Source organism: Euphorbia lathyris, chromosome 9, assembly GCF_963576675.1.
Source record: "Euphorbia lathyris chromosome 9, ddEupLath1.1, whole genome shotgun sequence".
In the NCBI taxonomy this organism is placed as follows: Eukaryota; Viridiplantae; Streptophyta; class Magnoliopsida; order Malpighiales; family Euphorbiaceae; genus Euphorbia; species Euphorbia lathyris.
In genome coordinates, this window is record NC_088918.1 from 24,951,647 (window position 1) to 24,963,689 (window position 12,043).

At 34.9% G+C, this 12,043-nt stretch overlaps 1 protein-coding gene and 1 long non-coding RNA gene across 2 annotated transcripts; one reads left to right on the plus strand and one right to left on the minus strand.

The window, feature by feature from the left end:
• Nucleotides 1-935: 935 nt before the first annotated feature.
• LOC136205807 (uncharacterized) lies at nt 936-5,964 on the minus strand. The gene is made up of 5 exons (XR_010676089.1): nt 5,643-5,964; nt 3,077-4,932; nt 2,836-2,951; nt 2,200-2,611; nt 936-1,516 (listed from the first exon to the last, which is right to left on the minus strand). It is a non-coding gene; the product is annotated as an uncharacterized lncRNA (long non-coding RNA).
• A 298-nt stretch (nt 5,965-6,262) lies between these two features.
• Nucleotides 6,263-7,728, plus strand: LOC136205806 (uncharacterized). Its single transcript, XM_065996600.1, has 2 exons — nt 6,263-6,499; nt 6,962-7,728. Exons 1-2 carry the CDS (start codon nt 6,353-6,355, stop codon nt 7,541-7,543), a joined length of 729 nt encoding a protein of 242 aa, XP_065852672.1. The 5' UTR covers nt 6,263-6,352; the 3' UTR covers nt 7,544-7,728.
• Nucleotides 7,729-12,043: the final 4,315 nt, after the last annotated feature.

Below are 12,043 nucleotides of genomic sequence, written 5' to 3' on the forward strand. Positions count from 1 at the left end.
TCCATAACTTGCCCCTCAAGGAATCGATTAACGAATGAATCTGATTCAAACCTACAAGATTGATAAGGAACTGCGAACCAATGATGAGAAACAGCCGACCGACGATAATTGAATGAAAGATAGATGCATGCACCTTGATCCTGAACGACTCTCATAGAGATGGAGAGAAAAACGACTCTCACAGAGTTGGAGAGAAAAACCCTAGGTTTGATTTTTTTTATTATTAGTATCAGTTGTTTGTTATTAATTGTTTAATTCATAATGTTTGGTAAAATTATATTGAACTGTTGCTATTAGTATGTAAAATGTCTAGTATGAACATATTTTAAATTAATCAACAAATTAATAAAAACAATTTAAATAAATAAATAAATTTAAAATAAATTTTCATTGAATGGAACAAAAACCTTGTTCTTTCGACAATGATAAGGTTAATACACATACATATGTTATAGTATTTATCCGTTTTGTCACATATGGACAACTAGAAATACCATCATAATTATTAACGACGGACAAATATACCCTTATTTATACAATCGACTTTTTTGGCAAAACTCTATTAGTCTAATCATCACACCACTAATCCAATAGGGACAACTTTTATCGATAATTTTGTCTATATGGTCTTTTTTAACTATAAATTTGAAGACTTCGACACGTAAAATTTCATCGCATAATTTTTCTTCCTAAAAGATCCAACATAACATTTTTTAGTTGAGATGGCAGGTGAGGTGGAGGCTGAGATATTGCATTGTTAGTGTCATATCATCAATTTGTTAAATTAGGACATTTTTTTTGTGTCATTTGAAAAATATAAGGATATATTTGATTATTTATTTGATATAAGAACATACGTGGCAAAACAGAAAACAAAGATATATATGCACATTAACCCAAGAATTATAGAGATATAAATAATGTTAAAAAAACATGTTTTGTGCATATAAGAATTATAATTTTATCAATATCAAATAACTACAAATAGTTAGTCATAAAAGCTCCAACAAGAAACTTTCCGACAGATATTTCCATTAGAAAAGCTAAACACTACTGTTTTTTAAACTTAACCAAACACTATATTTCATAAGGTTTGGAATAAAATACTTAACATTGTTCCAAAAAGCTAAACACATACCCTCTTAATGATTTCTTATCAATTCTCCTACCAGCGCCCTGCTTCCTTTTCCTCAATTGCTTTTATTTGATCTAGAGCACCTACAACTTCTTCCATAGATGGAAGTCTTCCGGGATCAGATTCTAAACATTTTAAGGAAAGTTATGCTGCTAGTAACATTGCTTTCCGTGAGTATTTGCCTTCTATCCTTATATCCATAATACTTCTCAACTTTGAGAGAATTAGCTTCAACCAATCAACCAGGTTTTGCTGTGCCTCTGGACGTGTTGGATCTGACGCCCCTAATCCTGTTGTTAATTCCAGTAGCACCACGCCGAAACTATATATATATATATTGCTTCTTTATTGACTTGAATCTCAATTTGGCAGGCAGGATACCTTAACATAAAATGAAATAGTTTGACCTTACTTGCAAAATCACACACATAACAAGAGGTACTCGGGAGCAACAAAAACTGATATTTTTGCATTATAAAAATAGGTAAACAGATATATTTTTGCATTATAATTTCTGTAAACAGTAAGATTTATGGAACTTCTCTCCAATTAATTTTATTTTCAAAATCATGCTATCTTTACCATTAGTTTCAATTCTAATATCACAAACTATTCTTAAAAATGAGAAAATTCAATTCTCTTAATTTTTTTTTCCCGCAAACATGAAAATTAAATAAATAAAATTCAATTGAATTGAATTCCTAAATATCCAAACACTAAGGTGCAATAGATAGAGGATTCAATCCCCTTTCACCTGAGTTTCCAAAACTTCCATCAATTATTAAACTAATACTGAATTTGAATCAATAAGAAACAAAATGTTACCGTGGGACTCATTTTGAGAAAAACAATTGAACAAAACTAGAAGTTTTGCACTTGTTTCTCTAGCATCGACGCCCTCAACGATCCATAAGAGAAAAATTTCATCTTATTGCATTGATTAAGTTTCAAAAATTCCAATAAAGGCAACTCAATATCATCAACCTCACTGAAGAAAATCCTAAGATTGGGTATGTGTTGAAGATCCAAAACTTTAGTTGGGGGAATGCAATTTTATCTTTTACCTCATTATCATCATCTTTGACAACAATTTCTTCCAACTTCTCGCAACGACTAATATATACCTTTCGTAGTTGAACCAAAAGCTTAGCTACACGAGACGAGAAAAGATATGAATTGGTTGGGACATTCTGATAAAACAAGAAGTTGCAAGTTCTGAAAGGCGGTAATTTTTGGTGGAATGTAAAACAATTAATGAACTAAGTTTCGCAGCCCATATAGCTCTAACTCTTTCAAAGAATTAAAGGCTGTAGAAGTATCATAGTTTTCTTCAAACCAAAATACAACTTTTACTGCATCACAAAAAGCTATTTTGAGTCTTTTGAAATTCTGCAACCGTTTTTCTGCAAAGTTGGATGGAAAAGCAGTGTACATCGTCATATGGTCAATTACATCCTTGCTCTCTATAACTGAAACCTTCCAAATAAATAAAAGAAACATAAATTGAAAAGTAATAATATACAATGAGATTATTCTGTTTAAAAAGAGTTCTGCCATAAGATCTTAAATCTCTTAGTTATTAAATCTCTTAAATCATGTAACAGTATTTGCATAGCCTTTTAAATCAAAATGAAAGACTATATTCGCTCTTATCATTAAAGGATTTTCAATTAATATACGAGATAAGTTGTTGGTTATACCTGTTTGTGGAAATTAAGTTGTTGAGTATCGCTTTTTTGTTGTTTTCTCTGCTTGGTGAGGGCTTGGAATATACATCACATGAACTAATTGATCCCTCAGCATAACTTGATACAACCTATAAATGAGAACATCATAACTCTCATTCAAATAATGTTGATGTTAATGTTTCATATTTTATTTTTGTAGACAAAGCTAATGATCCTATACAAAAGTAAAGACTGAAAAATCTTGTGTTTTTACCTTATTAGTTGTCAATGATTCTTTGATGTCACCGTGAACTCCATTGATCGTATTATCCTTGTGCACCAGTAAACTAATCAGCCTTGGAAGTGAATGCAAATGTGGTTCTTCGATAGAGCACTTTGTAAAGGAGATGTCGTCCTCATTTTCATAGAAAATTCCCTCCATTTCATCACAATCAAGTATCTCTATGCTTTTTAGTATCCATCCTCTAACAATTGATAATGGAAATACAACAGAATCTTATGTGACTCAAGTTCGGCATCCATCGGATATTTGTCCATCTTTCAGGGCATATTTCTTTCAAATTAGATAACATTGGTAAATGAAGACACTCCAACTTCCTGAACAAATAATCATCTTCTGATAGAATTTTCTTTTTTGTTGTATCAACTACATATTCGAGTTCATCACATTCAGAGGTCATCGCATGCTAGATGGAGCACGTGATTTAGAAAAGTCGATTCTCTCGAGGAATCGATTGGTTTTTTACCGAGAGATTATAATAGAAAAGTGGCCGGAGTCAATTTCATATAAAGATTGCTACGGACGTTCACTTGTGCTTAAAAAAAGTCGATAAGCACCCCGTTAATTTGGAGTGTCCAAAGCTTACACTGCTACAACTTCAATACAGAGAAGATTCACAAAGCATTCCAATTGACTTCTTTGAAGGAATGAAAGAGCTTCGCGTTCATATCATTGGACGTCCTGTGAATATCGGCGACTTTTTAGGTAAATTTGAAGCTTTTGGTACAGTAATTTGTGATGCATTTAGTGAAAGAGATACTATCTCAGTAAGACTTGCATTGACTCTCTCTGATTCCCATTCATCATAATCATCATATTTTTTTAACTTGTATCCCCACCTTCTGAAGCTTAATGGAAAATACAACTCTTCTAGTTTCAACAATCTTGAGAATACACCTGCTGGAATGTATGCAATGTTCATTTTCCTAAGTCGAGCAACCTCAGATTCTCTAGTTGTCCAGTCTCCCTAGGAATATCTGTTAAACTTAAGACAAAAATGGAAAGAAGTTCCAAGTTTATCAAACCACCAATCCAAGACATATCTTCAAACTTGGTGCTTTCAGACGCAATGTTCTAAGATTCCTCAGCATATTAAGAGATTGTGGTAGTGATGGGACGTCCAATGATAGAACACAAAGCTCTTTCCTTCCTTCAAAGAAGTCAATTGGAATGCTTTGTGAATCTTCTCTACATTGAAGTTGTAGCAGGGTAAGCTTTGAACACTCCAAATTTACTGACCTGCTCATCGACTTTTTTAAGCACAAGTGAAAGTCCATAGCAATATTTATATGAAATTGACTCTGACCACTTTTCTATTATAATCTCTCTATGAAATACCAATGGATTCTAGGAATCGACTTTGCTAAATCACGTGCGCCATCTAGCAATTTTACATATTGATAGCCGGGTCCATCTCTCTCATTAGCAAGTCTAATTCTTCCACCAATTGGTTTACAGGGATATTTTAGATCATTAATGATCAAAATGATGTCATGGACTCTACATTTTGCTGCAAACATATCATGCACATCTTCAAACAACTCTAAGCCCATCCGGCATATAATCAATTCATCGATTGGTATTCTAAAATCATCACGAAACATGCTACATATCAAAAGAGACAACTCCGCTTCTGTTGGTATAAATTTAGACCTGTACCTAAGTAGAGGTATGCAATCTGCTTAACATGCCAAACCATTTGATTTTGCCTTCAGCCGTAGCCAGATAATGTTTAACTTGTTTTTCACTTTGTTGGCAGCAGAAGCCATGTCAATAGATAAGCCACCATGCTCATCTGTAACGTGTCTTGCCATTTGATGCAAAAGTGGCTGTCAATCAAAATTAACCCAACTATATATTAACAACTAACTTACAGTTAACCAATCAATCAAAATTAATTGAGTTGAACATGGAAACCAAAATTTTTCAGTTAATGCAAAAATGGCTGTCAATCAAAATTAATCCAACTATATATGGAAACCCCATCCATTTACCACATATATTTCTTCCTAATCAAACAGAGGACTATTTTTCAGTTAATTCAATATTCAACTCAATGGAAAAAAGCGAATCTATCAATCAATAATCTGTTATCAAACTTAGCAATAGAAATTTAAAATGAATCATAAATTTCTAGTCAACTGGTCTTTGAAAACAATCTGTCCGTTTATCAGTTCCACGAAAGAAAAAAAATTCAGATCGCGTTAAAGAGAAACTAAGAGGGAATATGGATGAAATATTTGAAAACAGCTTAATTTCTTTCGATTGGTAGTGAAAGATTGCAAAGAGGTGAGTGAAGCAGTCCGGCATTGTGAGTGAAGCAGTCCGGCATTCAAACAGATCGAATTTGATGCCCAAAGAATGCAAAATTTCCAATCCAATCAAATGAGGCAACTGATGAACCTAAGCAGTCTATTTTCATGACTAACATCCATTGCTACAGAAAAAGATCTAAATAAAAATATCACAAAGCAAATTAGATCACCAGATAGAAATCGCTACAATAAAAAAAAAGTCAAACTCAAAAACAATTTCTTACCTTTTAGTCCAAAGGTCCTCTGGACTGGATGTTAAAGAAAGATAATTTTGTATGAGTTCATGAATATCACTTGATGATCCTTCTACAGAGTTAATTTTGTACGGGTAATCGCAATCGCACAGCAAGTTTCCATCGCACCGTGGAGATATCAATGTCTTTTTCACCGATGACATTTACACCCACTCTACGTTGTTCTCCGGCGAGAAGGAGGGGTGGGTAATCGCACCAATGGAGAAGTGGAAATATTTGAAAACAGCTTTTTGATTGAGAGTGAGCATTTGCAAAGAGGTGAGTGAAGCAGTCCGGCGGCATTCAAACCTCTTGAATTTGATGCCCTAAGAAGGCAAATTTTCCTATCGAATCAAATGAGACATTGAGCTAATTAAATCCAAGCCCACAGGCTAACTACCAATTCAGCCCAAGCTTTGTTGTTTGTAAAAATGCCCATCATGCACAAAAATATTGTCATCTTCACATTTTATCAATATCCATGTTTTAAAACCCGGAATGCAAGTTGAATCGGATTGATAACTGAATCAGAAGTCAATTAGGGGGCGTTTGGTTCGGGGTTTTTAGGAATGAGAATGGGAATGGAATGGTTTCATTCCCTTTGTTATTATTTGTTTCGGAAAAAAACCCATTCCCTTTAGCCATTTTAGAGAATGGGTTTTCCCACTTTAGTCTAGCCAATTCCCTTTGGCCCAGCAGGGATGGATTCCCTTTTCCAGCTCAAACACGCATCTTCGAACAGAAAATATCGAAACTGTTCTCGACCGTCTCTTCTCCCTTCTCCAGCCGCTGCCTCTTCTCCAGCCGCCGCCTCTTCTCCCTTCTCCGGTCGCATCCACGCCGGCACGGTAAGTTAGCCTCTTTCGTGTATTACACCACTCTGTCGTTGTTTGCTCAATTCCTCCAAAAGTAAAAGAGAAATTCGATGGTAGAACAAAAAAGAACTGCTAAGAACCTGAATTTTTGTTTTCTGATAGCAGTAATCAATATATAAACTCCGATTTTTGTTTTCTGATTTTTTTAAAATATATAACAAAAAGAAATTGTAGATTTTGAATTTGTAAGCTATTATAATTGGATGTGTATATGTTAAGCACATGCTAAGAACCTAAAAGACCCCACACTTTGTATATGTGCTTTGGGTTTTTCATTGATTTTTCTTCTGGAATTTGCATTGAAGAGGTAAATTGGTGTTGGTATTGCTTATTGCTTTTTGTTTGGGCTTATATCTTTTGTCTTAAGGTGGTACTAGTTATATTTTTTTTTTATAAGCGATTAATTATTTGAATTGACATTTATTAATTTGTTAGGGTCATCCTACTTGTAAGCATTTGTATGGAAAAGCTTTTCCTCACTTGAACATTTTGATGGAGATTTATGGCAAAGATTATGCCACTGGCAAATCAGCTGAGGGTTTTGTTGATGCGGTTGGCAATATGGAAAAAATTGCTATACTCAATCAAGTTGTGCTTGATTCAAGTGATGAGGAAGATATTAATGCTAGTGAAATGGCGGAATCTGCCCCTCCGTCAAAGAAAATGAAAAGAGAGAACACTTCAAAGCACAAGGGAGGTAAGAAGAAAGTTAGTGCTGATAATTCTGAATTAGCAAGCTTACAAAGTTTTATGAAAAATATGAATGCACATCTTTCAACCATGGCTAATGTAATGACCCGTACTGATGAACGTGAGCAATATGTAATTCAGAAAGGGGAAAAGGTGTTGGATGAGCTGCTTGTTTTGGAAGGTATAACTAAAAAACAAGCTTTGAAAGTAGCTCAAATTCTAACTGAAGATCCGAACAAGCTCCTGCTTTTTTCTAATTGTCCCGATGCTTTGAAAGTCATGCTTGTCAAAGATTTTCTTGGTGAAAAGGACAATGAAGATGCTTAAACTCTTTCCGGTGATGGAGTATTATGCTTAGAAGACTTTTGTTTTTTTTAATATTTTGTATGAACTTTGTTAAGTTTAAAATTCAACTTTTATGAACTTTATGTTATTATCAATAAGGGTAGCAAGTGAGTGACGTTTTGGATTGTTTTGGATTATATATGAAGTTATTTTACGTTTTATGGAAACTATAGTAAAAGAGTTGGATTTTTTTTATTATTAAATATGAAGTTAAAAACAATAGTTTTTTATTCAAAAAAAAAACAATAGTTTTGATTCCCTATTTGAACCAAACATCCATAAAGGGAATGAGGTGGAATTGTATTCCCTTTCCTAAACATAACCAAACACATAGGGGAATCAATGTCTATTCCTTTCCTTTCCTTTGGTTTCCCTTTCTTCATTCCTTTTCCCTTACCCTAATGTGAACCAAACCCCCCCTTAGTTTAATCATTTGATTCAGATTGATTGAACCGGATAACCTTATAAATAATATATATATTAATTTAATTTAAATTATAAAATTTATTTTACGTATAAAAATTAAATAAATTTTATTTATATTGCAAAGATCAGTTTTTAATAATATTTATCAAAATATATAAAAAAAATAAATAATAAATAATGAGAATACGGGCCAAATCCATCACATACAGCTCTAAGTCCATTATAAACAGCTAGGGGAACAATGGGCCACGACCCACTAACTCATACAAAATACTATTTTTTTTAAATTCACGTATAACCATATATTTGCGATCTGTTGCTAACTAGGGATAAAATGATACATATACGAAGTGTAGATGACAAGATTCATTATCAAGAAAGTTTTATGAAATATTTCTTAAATTGACATAACTTATCAATGTTATGGATGAAATTGTTATTGACTATCAACATTAGATGTAAAATTGCATCATTTTAGACATTAGGAGTAAAATTGCTCCTGAATATAAACAAAGTTAATTAAAACAAGTTATCAATGGGATCACAAGAAAATTAAATCAAGAATGTTTAGTTTGCAGATCGATTAATAAATTTTTTTTATTGAATTAATTTGCTTTTATTGTTTTTTTTCTTTGTTGCCTGTATTGTTTAGAATGTTTAGAGTTAGCAGAAAGTTTTCGAGGGTTTAATTATTGATGATAAATTTATATTGTGATGGATTTGTTCAATCATGTAGACATCATGTGGAATTTTGGGAAGTTTTGCTTCTTTTGGTACGCATGTCGTATGTCATAACTTCCTCACCAAGTTGTGTGGATTCTACCACATTTATGCACAAGTGTTATTACTATTTTGGCCACTTGTTTTTATTTTATTATTTACCATTATCTTATTTTCACCCATTTTACTCCTACCATTTAGATAATGTTAGAATTACATAGTAATGCCGGTAAGGAAACATAACTTTTTATCAATTAAATTTATATTTCTTCATTGGAGCTAAAAATTATACCTTGAATGAGATTATTTCCTTTTAGTTAAGCTAGTAAATAATATTTTCTTTGTTGGTTTACGATCAAAACCTTCATTATCGTCACGATCCATATCAGATATGTTGTCTTCGTTTAACCCAATTTAGTATCTTGGCAATCACAGAAACAACAAATTATTTTACATACAACTATTGAGATCGAATATCGTGCTTTAGAAACCTTTGCATCAGAAGTCATTTGGTTGCGAATACTCATGTGCTAAATTGGTTTCTATTGTCTGTTTCACCTATTTTATTGTGTGATACTTGGGTGCCACTTAGCTCATGGCAAACTCTATATTTTAGGATTGTTCAAAGCACATTGAACTCGACTTCCTTTTTGTTTGGGATAAAATATCCAAAAAAGCAACAACGTGCTTGCTACGTTTTCACATTAGATCATACAATTGATATTTTTACCAAGTTGTTGTCTAAGTCTCGATTTCAGCACCTTTGAAGCAATTTAATGCTTCACCAACCATTACCTTGATGGGGGCATAATAGAATATAAGACTTAGAAGGTGTTTGGTTCAACTGTTACGGTTGTTGTTAGTTGTTTACGGTTGCTGATTTTGCAGTAATGGTTAATTAATTGTTTGCTGTAATGGTTAATTAGTTGTTAGGTGTCAAACAATTTTTTGCTAGCTGTATGTTATTAGTTGTTTAATTATTAGTGTAGTAAAATTATATTAAACTGTTGCTGTTAGTATTTAAAATGTTTAATACATATATGTTTTAAATTAATCAACAAATAAATTATAAAAAAAAACACATTACACAATTTAATAAAATAATCTAAATAAACAAAATAAAAAATAAATTTATTGAACACAACAAAATCTTGTTAATTAGGTAATTACATTATAGAAATACAAATAATGTTAAGAAGAAAAATATTGTGTGGAAATAAGAAGGATAATTTTGTCAATAACAAATAACTATAAACATCTATTTACGAAAAGCTCCAAACAGTTTCCAGAGAAAATGCTAAACGCTACGGTTATATAAACCTAATTAACCAATATATTTTCTGCGGTTTGGAGTGAAACGCTAAAAATTTATCCGAAAAGTTAAAACAAACACCCTCTTTTTTTTGAATGAAAGAATGCTTTATTGGCTGATATCAACGGAAAGAATAGAAGACAAAAAAACCGGAGAATGATTCCATTCTCCACGAACAGACGAAGAATTGACTGCTCTAGTAAGGCTATGAGCTGCACAATTCGCTGATCGTTTAACAAAAGAGATAGCAATATTATCTAACTCTTGAACTAAGCCTATACAGTCACTAATAATATCTGAAAAATAAGAGTTGTTTAATGTTTGATGGTTTATTGCATGAACTACTACTGAACAGTCCGATCTGATTTCAATGTTTCTGTACCCTCCTTCCTTGATCCACGAGAGTGCTTCCTTGACAACAATCGTGATGTAGATTAAAATCGACTGGAGGTTTTAATCGTAAACCAACAAAGATTACAAACTTCTCAAGCTTAACTTGAAGGTTGAATAAACCCAAAAGGAATGAATCCTTGCTCCAATGGAGGCTTCAAAATATAATATTCATCAAAGTTACTCAACATTACAAAAGATGGAGAATATATACTCCTTCCAAATCAAAGATAAAGACTAAAAGGCCACCCCTAGGGTTACCAACAACTAAGGAGCCCTAGGGGTAAAATAGGAAATGCATAAAGATAGATATTAGGGTAAATAAGTTCAATGGCAAAGAGGTAAATAGTAGAGTGGCAAAACAGTAATAAAGAAGGTGGCAGATCTGGTCCTCAACAAGAAGAACTTGGGGAGGAAGTATTCTCCAGGTCCGATACACCCAGCGCCTACGAGCTACGCCCCGCGTGGATGTGCTCCTGAACTTGAGGTTGCTGGCTCGAACTCAGTACGCGAGGCGCCCAGTAGATTACGCCCTGCGTCAAGATTACGCCCCGCGTCGTGCGACATACACCCCGCGTACTCAACCTCCTGATCTGAACTCTCATCCGAGGCTGGATCCACGCCCCGCGCCTCGCCATACACGCCCCGCGTGTATGGCCTCTTGGGTTGTTCCCCCGACTTCTAGTCCTTCACGCCTCGCGTCCCAGTGGACACGCCCCGCATGCTCTGTTCTTCGCCCTTTCCTTCCTCCCTCTCGGTTAGCTTTCTACGGGTCCCATCCTTCAACTCCGGTTCAACCTTTAGGGACCGGATGTCCTCATCATACTCTCCTTCTTTAGAGGAGTTGGGCCCCAACTCAATGTTAGTACAAGGATGACTCTCCCCCAAGGTTGATGCTTCGCTCTCCCCACTAGCAATGCTCATCTCTTGGGTCGGCTCACCCACACCTAACAACCCGACGGGCTGCTCAACGCAGGTCTCTTCTAGCGGCGTCGGTTCCCGGCTAGGGTACGCAATCAATGCCACTTTCTTTTCTCCCTTAGTAGGACCCGTCAACGGTATGAGAATATACTTGGCCCCATCTTTGAAAACGGTGTACGTGTTGTCCCGTCCCGCATGTGAGGCGTCACGGTCGAATTGCCAAGGCCTCCCAAGAAGCAAGTGATACACATCCATATCAGCCACATCACACATAACCTCATCGTGGTAGGCCCCAATAGAGATAGGAACCTTGCACCGGTGAGTGACATTGAGCTTCTCCCCCTCTTTGATCCAGCCCACTCGGTATGGCTTCGGGTGTGGCTCGGGTACTAAGCCAAATTTGCTCAAAGCGGCTTTACTAAGGATGTTCTCTTGGCTTCCACTATCAATAATCAATTCACATTTCAATCCGTGGATTAGACCTCTAGTTCTAAACAATTGGTGCCTCGGGTCATGCTCTTGTTCAACCGACATCAGTACCCTCTTCACTACATGGACCTTCCGCTCATCCCCGGATGATCCACTATCAATGGGCTCACAATACAACTCATCATTACCTCCATAATCACCATCATCACATCGCTCAACCATATTAGCGCTCCTCCTCCTTGGACACTCATTCGAACGATGGCCCGGTTCGTTGCATCGGAAAC

Coding starts and splice junctions, on each gene's coding strand:
- LOC136205806 (XM_065996600.1), top strand. CDS start 6,353: ATGGATTCCCTTTTCCAGCTCAAACACGCATCTTCGAACAGAAAATAT. Junction 6,500..6,961: donor GTCGCATCCACGCCGGCACG/GTAAGTTAGCCT, acceptor TTAATTTGTTAG/GGTCATCCTACTTGTAAGCA.